The following is a 23,762-nucleotide window of genomic DNA, read 5'->3' on the forward strand; positions in this document are numbered from 1 at the left end:
TTTTCTCTCTGTCAGTGCTCTCTACCTCTGGGTGGGTGCAGTAGTTGGAAGGGAGGCACAGGGGGTCAGGCCTTCGGTCACACATGAGGATCTAGTTCTCGAGTGGCCACCATCACCATGGGCTCCTCAGCCACGTAAGCCAGGTCCTGGATCACCACACGGTACCTTCCATCCCCAGCCGTGCAGCTGGGACGTGGCTAGACACAAGCCAGCTCTGGGTGCTAAGGAGTCAACCTTAGGGTCTCCTTATGGTCCTCATACTCTTGGTAGTCTGCAGAGCTAAAGAGATTGTCTTTGTGGATCTTAATCCCTTAAAAAAAAAAAAAAGGTCTCTGCTATTCTAGGCCAACATGGGTACTTGCTTCTATTATTTGTGACATTGATGCTTTATGCGTATCTTTATTTTACAAAGACCATAATACCAAGCTGTGGGAGTGATGCTGGCAAGGCCACCTGATGTTGAGCTACTGATGCTGTCCCCTGGCACATGGCTTGCTGACCAGCCTCCCTGCAGAACTCCCCAACAAGTGGTGGCAGCTCTTGTCACCTTCTGGTCATGAATCAGGTCCATGCTGAAGTAGATGGGCACGAGACACGAGAAACCTCACAGCAGCCTTTGATGCCAGCCTGATCTAGGAATGAAACGTGTTTTAACTTGCAAACATGCTACATCCACCCCAAGCTTTCCTACCCCACGGAAGAAATGAGGGATAGGAAGGGGCTCCCAGAGCACACGCTGGCAGGTCCCAACTGCTTTGTGAATGACTCATAAGGAACACTGTAAACTCCAAGTAAATGCAACATGTTTTATTTGAGGCTGGAATAAATTACATCTGTAAAGCATAATTTATTGCTTTATAAATTGTCTGCTCTTAAAAGGCATTAATATCAAACATAAACAAAAGAGACACATTCAATTAGCAGTTCAGTTCTCTTAAGCTTCATGAATAGCTCAGTAGGGGGATTTAATTCTATATACGATTGTAATCTCTGATCACAGGCTCATAAACTTGACTTTGACATGCATTATCATCATTCAGACATGTTGAGGGGACTGCAGATGTATTCATTTGCTTTAGGATATAATTTTTATTCCAATTTTCCCTAAAATATCCCACTGAATACTCAGTCCTTCAATCCTCACTCAGATACAAATCCCACTGGTTTCAAAAAACTCCTTTAAAAGGTATGTGGGGTTTTCTACCCCTGCAGAAGGAGGGCTTCCAAGTCTAAAACAGGACTGAGTCTGGTCCCAAAATTAAGTGAAAAACAAACTCCTCCTAGGTTAAAATACTGAAATCCCATGCACAAAAAGTGTTTTGTCCCATTCTGAAGATTCTTGCAAAAAAATCCCAACATTAACTGAATGAACCGGTGTGGATACTTCATATTTTTATTGTACAGTTACTCCATGCCTGAGACTGGTATGTATTTTGCTCAGCACCTGTACTGCTCTAGGATGCAGACCCAGGTGAGTCGAGTCTGCCCCGAGGCCTGGGGGCTGAGAGGGTGCGCTCCGGAGGCCGAGCGTGTTGCAGTAGCCAGCCCTGGATGCACAGAGGATCTGGCCAGCTCCAGCTAGATACGACAGGCAGAAGAAAGGCCAAAAAGCCACTTCCTTGGCCTCCCGGGGAGTCACAGCTCCTGAACGCCAGAATGGGAATGAACACTGATGAGCAGCATTCACTGCACCATGAAAAAGGATTCCACCAAGGCATCCTGCCCTGCTCTGACCCTCTCACACTGCAAGGACCAAGTGCTCCCTGTGCCTCGGCCCCAGAACAGCAGCTCCCTGAGCCATTCCCTGAGCAGGGAGCGTGTGCCTTTGCTAGTGCTTTCCTGGCTGGGTCCGAAGCAGCACAAAGTGACCTGGCTTATGCTCTGCCTTACACCAGAGGTAAAACTCTCTAGAAAGAGAACCAGAGACTCTTGTCTCAATTAGCCCTTGGAACAACTCAGAAAGTTTGCAGAGAAAATCTCCAGGGCAGCTTCTCTTCCAGCCACAAAACTAACCTTTAAAATAATGAGCCACCAGTACAGCAAATCCTTCTAAAACTGGCTCAATATTACTCAGAAGGTTCCTATTTAGAGAAGGGTTTCTTCTCATACCAGTCTCTGATGTTCTTGTCATGCCTACAAGAATGTAAATAGCTGAGATAGATGCTAGGATATTTTATGCTGTATTATTGAATGAGAATGGTTAAATCTATTACTGGATCCAAGAAATATATATCAAACTTCAAAGAAAACACTGTTACATTGATCCTGGTGTGATTACAGTTTTCATTACTATTTCATCAGTAATGTACGTATCTTTTGTATGTTTTATGCATAATCTCATTTAAAAAAACAGCAACCAAACTGTCTTTTTCTAAACACGGTTTCCACAGAGGATGTGTTTCTGTTGCACTGTGAAGGATGGCCAGCTTCGACCTCTGCGAGGCAGTACAGCAGATCTCAGGCGCTGGACTTGCCCATAACAGCTCCCAACAAGTCAAGTGCCATGGCAGAGCTTCAGTGGGAGGCTGGGAGCATGCAGGACCAGACCTGGAGCTGTGCTGAATTGGGTCAATTATTCTGCATTTTGGTGTCCTCCTCATTCAGGGACTGGACAACCGTGGTTTAGCTCTCTGCCACATGGTGAAGTGCTTAACAGAGGAGGGGGGAACACTGACACCCCTTCCTCCACCTCAGCACCTGCCTTGGGAGAGGCTTGTGGAAAGGTGGCTTTGTGGCTGCTTTGTGCTAGCAGGAGGATACGCTGCAGCTGGGACAAGGGCATGCATATGGTGCATGCCTGATCCATCACCATCTTAGAGAAACATAACTCAGAAATGTGCAAGCCTTTAAAATCATCAGTCATCTCATTTATGCTCACCGACAACAGATTCTTGGCTGACTTCTTTTTTCCTTAGAAGTTCTGAATTTTTCTTTGAAGATCAGAAAGAGGAAAGCTAGCCTTCAGGGAGAGGGACAAGCAGAGACAATTGCAAATTAAAATGCATGCACATGTCATCCACCACAGCAGTGACCTCCAGTCTACACTTGACAACACATCTTATTATCTTGAACCTTAATTTCTCATCCCTTTCAAAAGTTCCCAAGAGCATTCCTTTCTGTGTCAGTGAGATGTCCCAGGGGACTCTACAGGGAAAACTAATGAGAGGAGCAAACTGTTGTCACCAGGACAGGTTACAGGGCTACATTCTAGCCACAGATGCCAGAGGAGCCAGACAGGGAGCAGACTTATTCCATTTTCTGGTGCAAGTGCCATACCGAGCATCAAGACGACCACACAGTGAAAGGGAAGATGGGATAATGGTTAGTGCACTGGACTGGGATTTGGCAGATGGAGTTAAGTCATCTTCCCTTTGTTCTTGAAGTGATCAGAAAAAGGAAACCATTTATATTAACTTCAGGGTGCTCAAACATTCCCAGCTCAGCAAATACCACCAAAATATTTCTCCTAACAGTTGTTAACAGCTTATGCATTGCCCCTCTCAGACTAAGCACAGCAGACAGAAATCTTCTAACGAATCACACTTCTAGGAAAAAAAGATACAACAAACTTCAGAATTGCTACATCTTGGCTAAAGGCTCATTTACCCATCTGCAAAGCTTCTTACCCTCCTGATCTTCACTTCCAAGCTGCCCATTTGCTGTGCACTTGCAGTCAGAGAGAGCAGATCAGGAGCTCTTAAATCCATGCAGATCTTTATTTCTAATTCACCACGTTTTGCCTCTGGCAAGGCACTCAGGCCAGCACTGTCTTAGGGGGTTCTGTTTAAAGCACCCTTCTGACTGACTGGGGACCAGGTTCCTACTGAACTGAAAAGCAGATGGGACAATCAGTAAGTGCATCTGAAAGCAAAGCTGTTAACTAGTGCGTTTGCTCAGAGGGAGGGCAGTGTTCAGCCACCCTACCAAAATATGTCAGGCATATTAATTAGTGGTTATAAAATGTTCTAACTTTTCACAGGCCTTTATAAGTGCTGAGCATTTTAATTGGCAGAGCAGTCACGCCTGAGAATTCAGTGTATTGTTAGAAACGGACATTTTCCTCTCCTACAGTCCTTCCCATCACAAAGTGTCTCATGGAACAAATGAGTGTTTATATTGAGATTTTACCAACGGAGGAACTGGGTCAGAGATGGACAATGTCTGGATCAGACCCATGGAGCAGATGAATGACTTAGTCAAGCGAAAACTAAGTCACTTGATGCCAGGCCCAGTGCTCCATCCCTACCACCAGGAGTTACTAAATAGGGGACATAAATAATCCTACAAAGAAACTGATGTATCATGAAGGGCAAAGAGCCTCTGAAGCTATGTGTAATGGCATAAAGTACAGCACAAGCATATTATATATTTAGTTCTATCTCTGCTTCTCTGTCGTGAGGGCAGAAGGTTGCTTGGACAGTTCTCTTCTGGTCAGGCTATTATGTTACCTGCTATTGAAATGCAGGTAAAAGTGTATATGTGATTCAGCAGTAGAAGAGGAGTTTGGTTTACATGGGCTGAAAGAATGTTTCTTATACCCAAATGAGATTTTTGCATGCATCTGCATACTCACCCAGATGCTGCCTCTGCCGTGCTCCATGCCTGAGTTTCATGCCAGGTTTGCTCTGCGTAGCAGGCATATCATACGCACACAGTGACCTGGTACAAGAGCACATTCTGCAGGCCAAGTCTCAGGCAAAAATTCACCTATAAAACCTAAGGTTTTTTGCAGTGAATCGGGCTTTCACTAGGAATTAACATAAGCTGCAATGACTAATCTTATACTCTGTGCACTCGCTTGTTTTCTTTTCACAGTTCAACCACTTTCTTCCTTAATACTAAAACGCTAAAGTCTTACAAAGCATTCAGAGCATTATTTTCTGTTGGCTGTGTTTCTCCATGCTCTAAGCCTCTATCACAATGCATGCAAAGGATAATGGCTGATTTTGTAATGCTTTTAACTAAAAAAATACTTTTAAAAACATAAACCATAAATTATTTATTCCTCTTTGTCCATTGTTTTAAGCACTGAGTCTTCTCCCAAGATTTTACACAGTTCATTCAGTCTCTGCTGCATTTTAGGAATTCCTGCAAGCTGGGATTCCAGTCTCTGTTTTTCCTCACTCAGTGATAAACGGATAGCGGTGTCCAACTGCTCGAAACGCCAGCCACCTTGTCCATCAAACTGCAGCAAGTGAGTGTGGTACTTCCTGCAGTAGAAATTAAAACATTAGTAATGGCTCAGGGAACAGATGGCTCTTTTTTGCGTGCAAATTTAGATGTCTGTGTCTCTTTTCAATGGTGCCTCTCAGGAAGCTGAGAGTTGTCCAGTTCTGGATCACTGGGTAAACTCTTTTTCAGTGACTCGTAACCCCGTGACACGCTTTTGCAAGGGATGTGGGTATTTCAAAGCCTGTCATCAGGACCTCCCTAGACCACCCAGCAGCAGTGTGGCAGCTGTGAGCTACGAGCACCGGTGTGGGCTCCCCAGCCAGGGCAGTCAGTGCGCGGCACGGCCGGGCACTCCGAAGCCCTCGCCTGTAGTGATGCTGGCAGAGTGGGCAGCGGGGCTCTGCGGGGTCCCCTCATCACCTGCTGTCCCCAGCCAAGGTGGTGGCCTCCTTCTTTCAGCCCTTCTCTTAGAAGCACTGTCTGTGGCTACAGTTGCCTTTGCTACGACTCCACCAGACTCCTTTTTCTCCAGGCGCTTGAACAGCAGCCGCAGACAAGTCTCCCTTCTCCCCCAGGAGTGCTAGTCACAGTTTATTTTATCTACCTCACTTTCTGAGAGATGCCTTACCTCCTTAGCAGAAAATACGTTCAGGCAGGCATGGTGCATCTGATGCTACTGATAAAACTCCAGTTTGTTCAAATTACACCTCAGTTTGTTCCCCTGCATCTTACAAGGTTGGCTAAAGAAACCTCCCGTCCCAAAACACGGTTCAATTTGCAAGGGGCCAAAAGAAAAAATTCTGTGTAGGAGTCACAGATCTTTCAGTGAGTATCAGGGTATGTGCACTGAAAATATTCAAAGGTGTGCACGTGGACTTTGTCAAAACCTGACAAGACATTTATCAGGAGGTGCAAGAGCAGAGAGTTCCCTCAGAGCTGCTGGTATGACTGTGTAATTTATCATTATAAATTACCAAAGAGGAGATGCATCATAAAACAGTGATTATAAATCCCATCCACAGAATGTGACAGTTTAATAAACTCAATAGCTTATGACATGGGACTTAAAATTGGGATTCAACTCCAGGCTTATATTCACCACTTCTTGCATATTACTCTTTTTGACACCAAATGCTTAATCTATCCCTCTATTTTTCTCCCACCAAAAAAAACACAAAACCCCAGGAAGTTAAGATAGCTGACTGAGACGTCCAATGTTTGTGGTCTAGGAAAGTAGCCAATATTTTGATTAAAAGACCAAATATTTCCCCATATAATATTGAGGAGAAGAAAACAGCACGCAAACTCAGTTTTTGTCTATGCGGTGCAGTCCCAGAGGAAGCATACCTAAGTTAAAGGCATTCGATGCTTATTTCTAAATACTCAGCACTTCTGTTTACTTCTCCAGAACCCCACAAATCACCAGATTTCAGTAATACTGTGTAGGTTACAAGAACAATCCCAAACCTTCCTGAATAGCATTAGTACTAGGAAACAAGAAATGTCAGTAGGAAACTGAACTCAAAAGATCTTTCTCACAAGTTCTTTTGCATAACTTCCCTCTGCATCATCATTATTTATATGTGAGATGCTCTCAAATACCTGTTTTCTTGAGCAGTGGTTTTAAAATAATGCCAAACTTTAAAAAATGTAAATACTACTTTTCTTTTTAAGTGTAATTTAAATTATTTTAAAAACAAATGTCTATGTGACATTTTTTTTTCCTATTAAAATACCCATTTTTTACTAACATGTAGGTCCTGATCCAACAAAATCCATTTCCACTGTCACCATCTACACAGTGAAAGGAGGAATGATGAGAAAACTATTCTTTTCCAGAGAAGCAGACATTGATACAGTTTCTTTCCTTTGAGACAACAGATTGGTAATGGATTTTTTGTTATCAGTTTAAAAGAAGCAATCTGACAGTAGGGATCAAGGAGTTCAGAGAAAATAGTCTCTGATAATGTCAGCTTACACCTTCTTGATCCCCTTTTGCCCTTTAAAGTGTTTGGTTGTTTTATGTATTCGGTAACTACATTTATTTCCCTTCAGAGACTCTTCCATACTTAGTACTCCCTCACTAGAATGACATTTCTCAGAATTCCACTATTTCTTTTCTTAATAGATAATAAAATTTTGAAAGCTCACAAACCCTGCAGATAGAGGACATGACTGATATTAAAACACCAGATGTATTCTTCCTGTGGAAGAACAGAGAGTAGTTTAACCACCTGCCATGTTTCCCATCTTCTCCCAAGTACTGGCAAACTTTCCCAGGACAACTCATGTATCTTGTCACTTTTACAGAATAATAATATGGTGCTATCTGTTGTGGCTGTGGTGTGGTGGAATAATTAATTGCATCTTAGACACCTGCATGTTGCTATTAATAGTTAATATCTTAAAAACGTTATAAAAAAATAAGAGGGAAGAAAAAATATGTGTCAAAGAATGAAAAAAATCAATGCTAAATTCATTTCCATCACTATCAGTGTAGACAAGTTATCACACAAAGTGCAGTAGATATTGATTAAACAACTGCCCTAGTATGAAGTATAAAGGCCAATCCACTGCCTATCAAAAAGCTAAAAGCAAGAACCATGACAAATTCCTGAACATACTCACCAAAGAGAAGGTCTGTGCGTTATAGAAAGCAGTGATATCCCAGCAGCTTTTGCAGCTTGGAATATCTTTCCTTCAACATCAATGCTTACAGCACTTGTGCATTCGTCCAGCAATGCGTATTTCGGCCTTTCAAAAGCAGATAAAGAACATTACTCTTCTATGTTTTGGCTGTATTCCAATGTGCAATGTTTAATTGAAAGAACAACAGAAAGGAGGGAGATGGTTTTGCCAGACAGCTGTCTCTCATCTACACCTGGAAGCTGACTAGGAACAACATAAAATTTCCAAGCATTATCCAGGTGCAGAGACAGCTTCCAGGAAGAATGGGGTTTATTTCCTGGTCCATCTGAGTACACAGTGATCTAACTTCCATGTTCTAGTTTGACCTAGTATTGTCCTGTCCTGTCATCAGGTCATGCAGTAGCTACAGACAACTCAAACTTTCTATCCACTGCTATGTAGGGACTGAGCTGTCTTTGAGCGCTTGCAACCTCCAAAAGCCAAAAGTTTTGGAGCTTGTCTTTCAGTCTCCCACAGCCTCTGCAACAGTCCACCAGATGAGATGTTGGTGCCTGAGATGTTAAAGAAAGGAACACCTGGAAAATGTAATGCTACGTTCCCAAAAGCAAAGCTTAAGTAAAGTAACAAGCATTGCCCAGACTAAAAGCAGAGCTTGTATAAATGAACAAGGTCTGCAATCCTATGCAACTGTCTAGTAGTATTGTATATTGCATGGAGATTAAAGTCTACTACTGTTCCAACTACTACAGCAAACCTGCCAAACTCTTCCTCATTTTCAGATGCTACTTAAAGAACAAATCAAAATGCTTACTTATGGTAAAACATCCGAGCCATGCCCATCCTTTGTTTTTCTCCTCCTGATAAGACATCTTTCCAGTCCATGATGGCATCCCAGCCTTTTAAAAAAATGCAAACAAACCACGTCAGGACAATGTAAGTTTATGAAGGATATGTAGCTTCACTTTCAACATCTCTGCAATCTGCAACTAAAATCATAAAGAACATTTCCACTGCAGAAGAGACAGCTCTGGGTTCTGGATCACATCTTCTGACATACCTCAATACCTTTCCACTGGCACTCGATTGGAAAAATGTCCCAAATATCATGTCAATTTTGAAAGTGGAATTTAACCTTCTAGGTCATGTAGGTATTGTCAAAAAATTTCACTTACCATCTCTTTGCAAAAACATCTTCTACCCGTGTATAGCTAATAATTTTATTCTATCATGTCTGTTTTATAGAACAATTTGCTATTCCTTCTTGAAAGGTGTGAGTGGAAATTTAAAAACAAATTCCAAGAAATAAGGTGCAAAAAACATAAAAGAGCAGTGCTGGATTCCACTCACTACTGTAGGCAAAGAATAACTGTCTGTAAACTCAACAGAAACACAGATGCAGACACAAGGATGAGTTCTGTGTGCACAGACAAGCAGCTAACATACAAAACCGCATACAGGCAGGAGGATTTTCTATACAAACATCCCATTACCTTGTATTTGGAAATGACCCACAACTGTTATTATACTGGGTATCCTTATTTAATATTCTGCACGGCTTATAACCTTTTTTTTTCTTTATCACTTTCAGATACATGCCACGGGAGCGTGATGCATTTTATCTGTGATCTTACAGCAGAATGGTGTTTCTGCGTGTACTCTGGCATGATTCATTCCCATTAATGAAAAACTTCAAACACTAAATTGTCTTACTGAAACTAAGTTTTCAGTCAAACAATCCAGATGGATAGAGTAGCAAAACAGATGAGTTTTGAAAATGGAGAGTTTGGATGTAGAGAAAATCTGATAAGACATTTCTCTCAATAGATCATCTATTCATGAGACAGGCAGCTGGAGCAGGGCCGAGCAAGGAAAAGAACATTTTTCCAAATCAGCCCAGAAGCACTGTAACTAAAAAATTAACAACACAACCAAAAATCCTTTCTGCCACTGCCCAACTGAAAATAAACATTTGCCAAAAAAGACTATAAACAAGGTCAAGCAAGGAGGGTGGGCTGTATCACTGCTGGTACCGGTAAAAAGGTGAGACAAGGGGGGCTTGTGAAGGTGCAGGAGGATGGGCAGTGCTCTGCCTGTGCTTGGTGCTACACCAGGGCTTGGTAGGTCTGAACAAAATCTCAGTGAAGCATCTGGTGAGAGCTTGTGTGACTGAAAACAGGAATTGATAACGCTAGAGACTGAATTCCAGGATTTTTCTCCATGTAAAATTGTAAAATATAACGTCATGATTTTTTAATATAAGCGTATATAGTTAAGATTTAAAAATCAGGCATGTACACTCCAGAAATATATCACCTTAGTTTCCTTCCATTCTATCAGCCAGCTCCTAGCAAAGACAGAGTTGTGTAATGATTAACTGAATCACCATTTGGATGAACTCTGGTAAAGTGAAGAGATACAGAGAGGCTGCTGCTGCTGCTGAGCAGTCCCGGTGCTGGGACCACACCGAGAGCTGGAGTGCTATTCCACTGACACCTTCAGCTTCCAAAAAAGACCAGGAAACACCTGGAGTGCTCCTTTTTGGCAAAGGGTTCTAGGGGCAAGGAATGGGAATGGTCCTCCGTGAAAGCCATAGAAACAACTAGGTTTCTGAAGACAACATTCAGGCTGCTGCTTATATTCTGTTATTTTTAAGCTGAGAATATAGATGAGCTCCAGGGATCTGAGCTAGGGTGTGGGTGGGTGTGCATGTGTGCACATGTGCCTGGGGAAGCGATGCCTACATTCATACAGTTTCTTCCAGATCAGCTGGTTTGTAAAGACTTATTAAAAGACAAAAAGGGAATGAAGTTAAAAAAGAAGCATCATCTTGTCAGCAAAATCATTCTATTATTTCCTCTGAAGGTGTAAGATTTAGCCTCTGTTTACCAGGAGACAGTGGTCATCTCTGTGGTCACTTCAACTTACATTCTAACTGAACATTAGAAACGTGTCTTGTCTCTCCCTGCATAGCTCCCTCACTGAACCTTCCTATTTGCGACTTAGAATGTCTCAACAACAGATAAGGAAGGATCCATTTCAATATTATCCCTTTTAAAAATTATTTTCTAATGTCTGAACAATTTCCTCTGAACACTTAGGCACTGTAACTCAGAATAAACTGACTCCCTACTGTGCATTAACAATAATGCACCTACTTGTTTCTCTTTTCTTCTTGCTGACATGGCACAGGTCAGTGAAGGTCGTTAGTGTTCTGAAAATATCAGTCAAGACAGTGGCTTACGTCACCCATAGCTACATCTACTTTACAAATGAAGAAATGAAATAGCTTGTCCATTAAGGCAGCACAAATGCTCAGAAGTTATAAACATAATTCTGGCTTTCAGAGTCCAAATTCCTTCCCCAGCTTCTTGTTACATGTAGCCTTTGATTGCACATGGTATGATGTAGATGTGATGAATGCTGGATGTCACAGAAATGCCTTCTGCAACCAGTAAGACAAAGAGCATGTGTAATGCGGTGGGGCAGAGTAACAGCAGTAGAAACATATACAGCTGTCAGCAGAAACTAGTGACAGCCTCGTGACAACAGCATTTCATTTTCTTGCAGGGCTTCTTTTACAATTTCTTTTACCTTATTTTTCTGAAGGAAAAAGCAAGCTAAATTTGACAACAAAAAATGGGTTACATCTAGGATCTATAGTACTGTGTATCCTTCACCCTTGTGAATCCCTGCCCTTACAGATAAGACAAGAGCATTCAGCTGCCATAAAATGATACGTTTAAAAGTTCCTTTTCCAGATCTACATTCCAATGCACCTCATCAGACATGGACTGGAGTGTTACAGCTTCATGACAGAAGAAAGGCCACTGCAGCAAACTCTGGCCAGAGAGTCCACCCTGGGTGAGATTTTGAACACAAAGGCTTCTTGCACAGCGTATGTCCCCAGGCAGTTGTCAAAATGGAAGAGAGCCCAGGTGCTGTGCACGATGAATATGCAAGGGCAATCCTTAGCTGAGGGAGAAACAAAGAGACCATCAATTGTGTGATCCCAGATCAGCATGACACTGAAGGGATTTGTGTCTCTGGATTTCAGAGTCACTGGAAAAGCTGGCAGAGTACTCCAGAGTCCCTGCTGCTACCAGTAACAAAAGCAAATCCAGGGCTAAAATGATCAGATGAAAAAATCTTGGAGAGAGGAAATCTGCTTGTCTACGTGTTTATATGTGGCCTAGCACAAAGACTCCCTGGACAAGACCCAAAGATATGACAACTGTGGAAAATAATGAGGAATAATTATAATCCGGGGTGCTGAGAAACCATAAACAGGTTGAACTTGTTCAGTAATGTCATCATCCCCAACCTGACAGGCCTGGTCATGCATTCAGCATGCTGCTACATGTACTCATGGCTCCCCTCATGTGACAGGCTATCGGCAGCCTAAGGCTGCATCACAACTGACACTTGCTAAATATACACAGATTTTCAAAGCAGATCGAAAAGGAACCACTTTACGTGTATCTACGGCATATACACATGCTATTATTCACGATTTCTGGACATGCCTTTTCACCATCCGTGCTGAATACAACCTTATTTGCTACCCTCCTTTTGTATGAAATTACTGTTCTGGTAGAGCTAGCAACTCTGCAGGTGTTGATGAGGGCACCTTATTGATAATATAAAGGTAAGTAACAAAATGGCATCCCTCTAACATCCAGCAACTGAGAAAAACATCGGTGTGGGACTCAGTGGGAAGGAAAATCTGCCCTTAGCAGCAAGGGGTGCTACTGTCAACAGCAGTTTCACTGGGTTCTTCTAGGGCTTGGGCTCTGGGACATCAGGAATGGTGGTGGTGGGGAGGGAGATTTTGGTGGTTTTGGTGTATTCTGTTGCTACCGACTGAAAAAAGTTTCATGAGGGTAACATGGAAGGAAAATGACAAACCGGGCTACTTATTCTTGTAACTATTCTGTCTACTTTTAACTGGGTCAAACCTTATTGCTGAAAAAGAGAGGAATTTCTGCCATTGGCAGCAACAAGAACAATGTCAGGCTCTTGTTGGCCCCTTTACACTTGGAATCTGGTGACCCTTGTACTGATGCAATGTGGAAGTAATTCAGCTAAAGACAATGAAGTTACGCCAGGACAAATAAATTGAGTCAGAGTCGTGCACTTCTGGCTCCATTTGGCTTTTTCATAACTGCCCACAGGAAGCAGAATACAAAACTGCAAAGCATCATATTATATACACTTGATATTCATAGTCAATTAAAGCACAACAGGGTCGTACTCTAAGGAGCCTGCTGTCTGGTAGAGGCTTAATACTACAGGGGATAGGTGAAAGGGGAAGAGACAGAGGTAAGGCTCTGGAGAAGAGGATCTACAGAAAAATATATTGAAGAATTATATTATATTTCTAAAACTTAATGACTGACAGTTTATGGAAATGGTTCAAAATAGCATGGGCATATCCCATATATCCACAAGAATATGAATAACTAAAAATGGTTTCATTGATTTTTTTCCAGTTGTAGTACATTTTCAAAAAGTGTATATAGTACATGAATACAAACTTGCTGGGGATTTTTCAGCAAAACTTTCTTGTATTGGCAAATGCCAGTGTTTGTCAACTATCAAAGCAGTTTGCAAAAAGGCAAAAGATGGTTTGGGGCAAATCCCTTGTTCTACAAGCTTTATAAGGGATTTTTCATCATTTTGCAAAGAAAAAGTTCAATTTTTAATAGAAATCATTTTAGTTTAAAAATTGGATTTTAATTAAAAGAATAAAATAAAAATGTTTTTTGTTTTTTTTTTTTTAGTAATTCAGCTACGTATAAATAAAAATTTTGATTGTTCACTTTCAACTAGCATTTATCTGGCTTGCTGATACAAAAAACAGAATATGACTCTTTGTTGCAGACTTGGGGAGCTCTAAAGAATATGTGAGAATATGAAATCCATGTAATGTGTCAGATCATATGTCACGGATTTCCTCTCTGCTCCTACCTTGGCACTTGTCTCCTGCAAATGCCCAAGGAGAAAAGAGAACAAGTAAGTGTATTATGGTCCTAAAAACTTCCTGGTATGTGGTAATCTCTCCCCCTGTTTTCCGGCTTTGCCCACTTCTGTCATTTTAGATTGAAAAGTACCTAAGACACTTTTTAAAAAACATTTGTTTGTGCAGACTTTTGCACAGTGTGCCCTTGTCCCAAGTAGAGTTTCAATAGAGCACCAGTGAACATTAACAGTGTCCTCTAGGCTTTTTTATAGATCGTGTGTGTCTTGCATGCAGTCAGACAGGCAGAAGAGCAAGAAGGGGGTCAGCAATAATTACTTTCTTTGGCACAGAAAGTACAGTGAGACTGATCCAAACCTGGGTTTTCAGTTTGACAGCACAGAACACTGACCATAGTCAACGGCATCTCATACATGGAGCACAGTAACTGCCCCATCATCAGTTATGTGCTCCAGCTGCAGAGTTGTGAACCACAATGATGTGCCTTCAGAGGCTGCTGGGGATATGGTTTTGGCTGCTGAGGGTTATGTGTTGTTCAGTACACCTACAAGTACCAGCAGGCTATGAATGAACACTACACAGTGGTGTCTTGCCACTGACAATTTAACTGCTCCTCCTTTTCCAACTCCCCATTCCAGAACACCCGCTTGTTCTGCAATCTGGGCACTTCACCTAGTGAAGTAAGTGACTCAGGAAAACTAACAGGAATAGTTGTAATGTCACTGTAGGGAGTAGAGGCCTTCTCTGCAACTATTCTAGTCACTGAGTTTAGCTCTCTTCCCACTTTTTCAATCCTTGTGTCAATAGTATCAGATCTGAGTAATAATACGAAACAGAATGATGGCAGATTCTTATTTTCCATTGTAACTTGAGGGTCAACAATGATTATTACATTCTTAACAAAAAAGCATTAACCCATGGAAAGATAAGAGTCTATCAACAGGATCGTGAGGTGGAGAAGTACCTGTAGGTATACACCTGCTGCTGTAAATGATTATTACTCTCCACTCTATAATGTAAAGAAAAGACACCAGATGAGTGTCCATGCATGCTTCAAAAATAAAATATACCTTCTGCCTTTTGAACAGAGCAATATGCCATCCAGGAATGGGAACTTAAATGTTGCCTTGGGAATGATCCTGAGAGACACCAAGCACATACATTAAAAGGCAATGCACCTGAAGTGCCCTCTCAAAAGGGAGCACTGGCAGCTGGCAGAGAGAGGCAGGGTACACTCAGCACTCCCAACATCAGCTCCTTAGAGGGGTTTGAAGATCCTCCTTGTCTCTAACCTTACCAACTTTGTCCTCTGTCTGTTTTAAAAGCACAATTATGGGGAGGAATTTCAAACTAGAGATTAGTGGCTGGTGGGAATAAAAGGATGAAAATTACTGTTCTGCTTGGGAAAAAAAAAGCCATGAAGTGCTCCAGTTCCTTAGACACAAGATAAGCCTTTAGCATTTACCGTGCCAGTGTATTTACACTGTCCCTTACTCAGGACCAACAATGCTGAGAACACATGGCAACTTAAAGAGAAACTGGATGATGGCAATACTCTACTGCCAGCCAGTGTTGCTTGGTTATTTTTAACTTACGCACACTGGTGATGTGGTATCAGACACTCCTTCTCATCATGGCACATAGTCCTCCTGATCCCACAAACCAGGGAGGTGAGAGCAGACCTGACTCTCTTTTCATTCACATGCTTTTGAGTTTGACATAGTCAGTGACTTTAGAAGGTTTTAAGACAGATTACATTTTCTAAGAAAATGAAGGAAGGTCAGTGATCTCACAATACCATGAAAAGCCTAGCCATTACAAGAGAACAAGGATGTTCAGCTTGGGCATGGATTTACTGGGGAGGAGACAAGCACTTAGGTCTTCTCCTCTTCTCCCTTTGTTAGCATCAGGAGCAACAACCATGTGGTTATGCAGCTCCCACAACCACAAAAGGTCTGGATTCAGTTTTGCCAGTTCAGTAAGTAAAGGTCAGTCACACTAAGACGCACACGTGAAGAACCGATTTTGTAAAGCTTTTTACAAAAATATGCAATTTACCTCCTTCTCTTTGAACTATGTGATACAGATGAACCATATGCAGGATACACTCCAGATCTTGATCTTGGTAGCCCTTCTCGTGCATGTCATCCACAGAGTCTGGATAGATGACTTGATCACGTAGTGTTCCAATGGACATGTAGGGCCTGAGAAACAATACAGTGAAACTGGTAATCTGGAGCTGGCTCCAAGCGAGCACGCCTTGCTGGTGCTCTATGAGCAGAGTGTAATGCTTTAAACACCATGTTGCTAAAACTGGATTTATCTGTGGACGCATTGCTGGTGAATGTTTCTCTAAACTTACCCTAGGGACAATGTATTGTTTCCGTAACAGCTGATTACAGGGTAGCAACAGGGGTAGTATTAGTGTGAAAACACAATGACACGTCAGGCAGAATAAACATCCACTTCATAGCCCATTCTGAATGCTTTCACTTGGAATCAGGGAAACTATGCTGCATTCAAGGTTTGCTACTCAGAGATTTAGAAATTGCATCAAGCACACGCATGTTAAAAGCAAATTGTAACAAAAACTTGCAGCTCAAACTGGGAAAGACTTCCATGGTGCAGCGGAAGACACGCAAGCCAGGCAGAAGAGCACTGAAAACCTCCTTTGCACATTACTATTCTAGACTGCAGAATCAGGACCAGGTGTAACTTATCTGGCTCTAGAAGCTAGTGTAACACTTCCGAATTGAAAAAAAAGCATAAAATACAGAAGTTGATCAGCTTAAACCTCCCAGAACCAGCTTCCCTTTGCCAAGCACAAGGCTGAGCTGTATGTGAAGCAGCTTCTGAACCATCTGCCTTACTAAAACAAGCTGTCTCTACTTTGGAGACAGAGTCCTCAATCACAGCTGTGTCCCTGGCACGGCTATGGTCAGTCTCCACAATGCCATGAGCTGTGCTCAGGCTCTAGTACAGCCCGGATCCCCAGACTCTTCCTAGTCTCTAAACAAAGTCAGCTCAAAGAACAGCCTTACAGCTCTTTAAAAGATACCAGGCTGTTCAGGGTAGGATAGCAAAGGCAATCCAAGACACATCTATTTGACCATCTCTTTTGCTCCTGTTGTTCTAAGGATTTATTGCGAAGGACAAATATCCATCCTGTCCCACAGACACTGCCGATAGCACTTGGAAGCTGGAAGCAACCCGGGAATGATCTGTGAGATTCTGAGTTTGGAAGGGAAGGCCAGAGCCAAAGAACAGTCAGGCTCCAGACTCTGTCCTGCTTTCTATGCCAAGAGTTACACTAATTCCCTCTGGGTTCATTTGCCAAAACAATGCTAGTCTTATTAAAGCTGTGGTGCCAGGGGGATGAGGACCAAGAGGAGCAGTTAAAATTGGGCCAGCCACGAGGAGGCTTCCAGGCAGCTTGCTCTTGCCACTGAGAATTGCTTCCAACAACTTCACAGCACACTGACAAGGGGTCAGTGTTATTCCCTGGAGAGCTCTGGACCTGCACGGTGGGAAGGTCTCAGCCATGCAGAGGCTTTCCCTGACAGAGATGTGTAATACCTTAGCAGATTTCTTCCCTTCTCTTATAGATGTCTCTACAGAAGGGGTGGATCTACCCGTTGTTATTCTGAGAGTCCCTAAAATACACCACAGAGTGATTTGAAGGAATTCATAATGCAACAGATGTAGAATTACAGAACTAAAGCTGCAACATGAACTGAAAGTCACATTCAAGCTGGCATCAGCTGCGTTGGTTTTAGTGCTGCAGACATCCATGGTGAACTGTCTGTACCCGCCCGTAGTTAAACTACTTTCACCACCAGCCGGGTGAGGGTGGGAAGGGCAGGGGATCTGAACTGCTCGCAAACATTTGGTCATCTCCCTGCTGTGGGCAGGCACCCAGATGGAGCAAAACCAGAACCGCAAGTCAAAAACAAGCATTGCAGCTCCTCTTTGCTCATTGTTGTACTTTCTGCTTATTGTGGGAAGAGTGCTGCTCTGGGCTGCTGCGTGAACACTCGCATCAAGTGCAGCGAGCCATTTACATTGATGGAGATATTGCAAAATCTCAGCTCTAAACATTATATAACTTCATGAAGTAATGATATATTACATTTCCATAGTGCTCTCCATCTAAAATCCCAAAGGGCTTTTCTTCTTGCATACGTAGAAAACATTTCACTCACTCTAGACTGCTGCCATCTCTGGGACAGAAGACAGCAACTCCACCAGGGCTCAGAAATTTTTAAATCAGGCTGTGCATAAGACTGTGTAATTTAGGTGAAGCTGCAGGTAAGGACAAGGAGGACAGAATTACCTATCATATAATTTGTCTGGGGCTTAATACCTTACTCTTGTGAAGTATGATCCTGTAATGACTAGCAGCTCTGAGATTTAACCTACAGCACAACCAGGAAGACAATGCTCAGAAGCACCATGCCAGGACACTCGCTGCCATGCTGTTTATTGAGTCACCAGCACCACTTCCTGGTACAGCTGGATTTTCCTTGTGGCCTCCCATCTAAACACACCAGTACTACCAAGCACATCTCTCCCCACCTAGTCTGTAAAAATTAAAGAAAAGACTAGCCTGAAGTGGAATAGCAAACCCCATTAATTATTGACTAACTAGCAGAGAGGAAGAATGGCTTGTGGTTCCAGCTCTGTCCTGAGAGGTGGGAGAGCACATTCTGCCTCCCCCATCCTACAGGGAGCCACTCATGTCCCTGAGGGGACACTTCATCTTGCTTGGCACGAGATGTCTCTTTGGGATTCCAACTCTTGACAACAACGAGAGGCACCTCTGTGTAGTTGGTTTATCTCATTTATTTTAGGAGAGGGATGGATTGCTTCCTGGGGGTGTCTTCTCCCTCAGTGGGGGACAGAGCCCAGACAACTTAGATAACTAACTTCTAAAGAGTTAAAGTTAGATGAGATGTCATGTAACTCATACTCCCATAATCTTATACTAAGCCAGATTTCTCTACCTGGAACTTGAAGACAATAACCTCCTTACCTACCATGGGTCCCACAAAATTGAAGATGCTAAAACCTGTTAAACATCAGATGTTATTGTAATTGAGGTTACACATATTTGATAGATAGACAGTAAGTAGTAAGAAGTATGGGTAACTGGATACAGCAACAGTGAAATTTTGGCTTTGCCAGTAAGTTCTTTGTTAAAATACTGTTTTCATTAATTTTTCAGCAGTTCAAACAAGTATCTCTTTTTGTCCTGAAGTAATACTTGAATTTAACTGGACTTAATTGATTTCTGATGGAGTTTTTCCTTTCAGTCAGAGTGTCTGTGTTCCATTCTAAAAGAGAGCACTCTTACAGACTCCAGAAGCAACTCCTCTGCTGTGCGGAGGTCATGCCTTTGACGGTAATAGCTCTGCAATTCTTTAATTTCTTTTTTCTGCTGTCTGAAAGAAGATTCTTACACTGTTTTTGAGAGATGGGATTTAAAATCAGTAATCTTTTATTAAAACTTTGGTATCAAACCTCCAGAAAGCTAAGAAAACTTGTTGATTCTTGCCTGGTTTTCTGGAATTTCAAGACATTTATTGGAAGAGACACTCTCAGTTCTCAGAAACGGATCTTTTTTCAGTCAGTTTGATGGTTTTATTGCATCACCAATTTCTGTTTGTTGCACTTAGTGCTTCACTTTGTAGAGCTGTAACTTCATTCTGCTAGTAACAAGCCATCACCCCTAAGGCTTACGGCTTCCCCCTTGTAATGCAGGCTTTTAAGAGATGACATCAAGATATGCTGCAATCTGAAGCCTGTGGTATGGGCAATTCCCCAGCCCCCTACTGAAACATGACATTATGTACAATGTTGGCAAATATTAGAGAAATCATATGGGGAGGAAGGGTAAGTGTTGCTTATGATATTGTCTCTTTTTTGTGGTTAGCTGTGGTGGGGGAGAAGGGCACAGGTGCTACAAAACACATTGAACTGCATACCAGTCACTTATCTTTCCAAACAGAGGACTTACATGCTGGAGCTGTTAGGCATAAAGAGAGGTATAATGCCAGTTGAAAGGGATTGTAGATTAACACTGCAACTGTAACCAGGCAGTACTAACGTCCAGTAATTCTCTGATGTCTTGAAGAGCAGAAGGCTTCACTCTTTTGGGTAGCAAGTTAAGGAAGATGACTTGCTTAGATGTCAAGAAATTTCTGTTCCAAAATCAGAAAAAGCCATATCCACTTGAAATGTTTACAAATACTTCCCGAATGTATTCAATGGTGTTTTCATCTTCCATGAAAAATAAACTATGCTGACTGAACTGACAACCTGTTCTGACATCCATAATATTATTTTAAAGAATTACAGCAACTAATCAATATTAATTTTGAGAGTCTATAAAGCAATCTGAATGGTCAGTCTTAACTATAAGCACCCTGGAATAAGAATGGGACCAAAAATATAAATTAAGTGGCTGACGTCAGAAGTTAAGGGATATTAGTCCAATATAAGTGCCCAAGGAACTGCTTCCAGGTACAGGCTGAAGCTCACCTTGCCTTCCTTGGCACAGGCTGTGATTAACACTTCCTCCGTAGAAGGTAAAGTCTAAAAACACGTGGCTTGTGATTCTGGAACCCATCTGCATGTCCCCAACTGAGCAGTCAGGACCTGACTTGCCATATGCTGTCCAAAGGGCTTGCTCTGACATCTAAAATAAAATGTATTTTAAGTTTAGGCACCTCTAATCAAGAAGATGATACTGGAGCCCAAGGTCCAGCCATGGAGGTATCTTCATAGGAAACTTGAAAGATCTTAAGGAGTGAGCGCTTGCACTGAAGAATCTACAGTCCAGAAAGCCAAGGGCACAGTTCACACCTACAGCTGTGCCCAGATGCTGTCTAATTCCCTAGAAGGTCCAGTACAGCATGGAATATGAAAGCAACGGTGTTAAGTCCAGCACACAATGCTGAAGCTACTAGACATGCAAGATGAGGGGCTGTATGACAATCTCTTCCAAGAACTGAGTTCAGGCCAGTAACTATCCTAATCCTTCAGTAGCATTGTAAAAACATATTAAAGGGGGTTCTAATCTTATTGAGGTGCCTGCTCTTAGGAGGGAGCTTCTTATAGATAAAGGGGTTTAACGTTTAGCTACCAGTTTGGTACCTAAATGTCAGTAAGAGGCAGGAGTTCAGACATACATTTATATTTAGAGATTCCTATGGATTAACTCTAGGTGGCTCCCTTTACCTACTACACAAATTTTTTGGTTAATTTTCCAAAAGCCCTAAATCTCTACCTGACTATATAGGGAATCCACTTATATTTAGAACTTTCTATCACTTTGCTGATGTCAAGGTCCTAATTTTTAGATGCTGTAATACCTCAGCTGGAATCACCTCAGCAGAACTCCAGCTCTTGCCATGCTCCCAATTTAGGTCAAAAGTAAAAACTCCATGGTTTCCAACAGCAGCAAAGCTTGACCAACCGTGATGCTCAAGAAATTACAACCTCCACTAAGTAAAGTGATCTGGATTCCTAATAGTTTTTTGATGACATTAATAAAATATACAGCAAAAACCCTAATGATTGGTACAACCACTACAACTCTGAGAAAATAAAATATCTTGAATTAATATGACTTAAGTTATTTTTAAGTAGCATTGTATCCACTACTCTCACACGGAAAATGGTATCAGCAAGGAGTTAAAAAACAATAAATAATATAATATTTAGCGAAATGTTTAAAAAGCAACAGGCTTAGTTTATTGCATTGTATCTAGTTCATGGGATTTTAGGGCCAGCTAAAGTTTCAGCAACCCTTCTAAAGATATAAATAATTGATCTTGCTTTAAAATACCCTACACTGACCTCTTCTCTCCACTCATACAGAACTGGCCATGAACATCCTCTAAATATTTCAGATAGATCAGTTACCAGAGTGGAATGTAATCAGCTTATAGCCATTAACATAGTTAACAGGAAACAGAATGCACAGTATGAAAGGCTGAATTCTCAATGCATATAACTAGAATCTGATATAAAAGACTGAAAAAATCACACTAATCACTCTGGGGCTTCTTTCACAAAGAAGCTATGCATATCTCTGCAAGAAAATAATCTGGAGGAAATAATAACCAGAAAGATACAATAAGACTCTAATTTAAAGCACTATCCATGGTCAGGTATCATCTCATTTCAGGATTTACTTATTCACCATTACCAAGATCACTTACAATATAACTAGAACTGGTCAGATGGCATAAAAGTTTAAGGTGAACAATTCACAAAATTATCCAGTTCGGTCCATTTGTATCTTGTGATAGGCAGAGACAACAGAAAGAATACAAGAACATATGTATAATTAAAAACAAAACTCAGACAATTTCTACAAAATATAAGCAGCTAACGCAATCTGAAATAATTATACCTCCTGCAATGAATTAAATCAACCAGACAAATGAAGGAAAAATACTCTCCTTTTTCTGAACAACCGATTTTTTGCAGGCCCGGTTTTTTCATATGTCTGGCAGTACTGATGATAAAAGGATTATTTGGATGGATGATCATGAAGATCAATGAATCGAAGAAAGAACAATGAATTGTTCTGGAGAAGAGTCTAGCCTGTCAGTTCCGCCAGGCATACCCCAGCCTAAGAGGTGATTCTGATTTTTATCACAGCATTGTAACATAATGAGCAAGGCAGTTTCCCTCTTTTAGAAAGATGCCAAATTATTCATGGTTTTGCAGATGAGAAGTGACACCTTACTGCACAGAAAAGGGGAAGCGAAGACAGTGAAGCCTCTAGAGCACAAGCTGCTTTTGCTCTGGGTTTCTACAGGGCTTAGTTGTCAATGGCATATTTTTTTTATGTACTAGGATACGAACATACAAGTAATACTAGAGTAATAGTGTGTCTCCACTGAAACACCATGTCAACAAGCAAGAAGTCACACAGTGCAGTAAATTCCCTCTCTAATCCTCTGTGAAACACAGCATTACGCAGGACAGAACATACAGAGATGCACCATATATATGGATACATGGAATACTGTAGCTATTTTTCAAGCATTATAGGTACTTGAAGTGGCCACAAGGGAGCTGTAGTAATCTCTAGCAGAAACTAAAATTGATACGGTATAATTAATGCAAAACGTTAGGCAGATAAACAAGCCTGGAAAAGTATTCCCTCTTGAGAAAGACATGCTCCCATCTAAGCTAAGCTAGTGCACACATGCTGAACTGCAGAAAAAAACCCCACCTGCTACATGCTCCCACAAGACCATAATATAATTAATGACCCAAGAACAAAGAACTGAAAATCCAGTGTTCTGGGGACTATGCAGCATTATTTGCAGAAGAGACTCATCTCACCTAAAAATTTCTCATCTAAGTCTAAGTCAGTCATATCAGGGTCTCTTTGTAGTCAACAGAGTTCACTAGTGAACTGGTACCTCCAGTAGGTCGCATATGTCTTAGATGTTTGTCCGAGGACACAGGAAAAACAGCTATAGTGATCTGAAATGGAAGGCTATTGTGTATGGAGGAGTTAGCGATCCATGGAACAGTTGACCTGAGTGGCACGGGTCTCTGCTATACTTTCTTGCACTGTGTCGGGCTGTGCTGCACATATAACTTGGCCTTCAGGGCTGTATTGTGCTGCACTTGGCTGCAGGATAAACTTTGCCAGTTAATCATAACGGAGGAGCCTGCAAGCAGCTCCCACTTGGCACCAGCAGTTACACCACCTGCATGTCCTTGTCTTTATCTTGAAGTGAAGCAGCGTGTTCTCATGCTAACATCCTTTTGTTTGACAGCAGAAATGATAAATGGAATTGTTTACTTCTAAGAAAATCCTATCAGAGCGCTAAAGACCATAATGCCAATGAACCTTAGCATGGATGGGATCAAGTGCAGCATGCTGTGCTGTGACTAGAGGTCCATCTGATGCCGTGCAAAGCTGGGTTCCTAGCAT

At 41.8% G+C, this 23,762-nt stretch overlaps 1 protein-coding gene across 1 annotated transcript in view; it reads right to left on the bottom strand.

The window, feature by feature from the left end:
* Positions 1-786: 786 nt before the first annotated feature.
* ABCD2 (ATP binding cassette subfamily D member 2) overlaps positions 787-23,762 on the bottom strand; it is a 50,459-nt gene continuing 27,483 nt past the window's right edge. Inside the window, exons 7-10 of the mRNA XM_009972182.3 lie at positions 15,857-16,002; positions 8,633-8,717; positions 7,801-7,926; positions 787-5,210 (exon numbers count right to left, since the gene is read on the bottom strand). Of these exons, the coding sequence (XP_009970484.3) occupies positions 5,000-5,210; positions 7,801-7,926; positions 8,633-8,717; positions 15,857-16,002 (568 nt within the window). The 3' untranslated portion in view covers positions 787-4,999. The remainder of the gene's footprint in view (positions 5,211-7,800; positions 7,927-8,632; positions 8,718-15,856; positions 16,003-23,762) is intronic.

The sequence above is a fragment of the Tyto alba genome, unplaced genomic scaffold, assembly GCF_018691265.1.
Source record: "Tyto alba isolate M040663 unplaced genomic scaffold, T.alba_DEE_v4.0 Super-Scaffold_2, whole genome shotgun sequence".
In the NCBI taxonomy this organism is placed as follows: domain Eukaryota; kingdom Metazoa; phylum Chordata; class Aves; order Strigiformes; family Tytonidae; genus Tyto; species Tyto alba.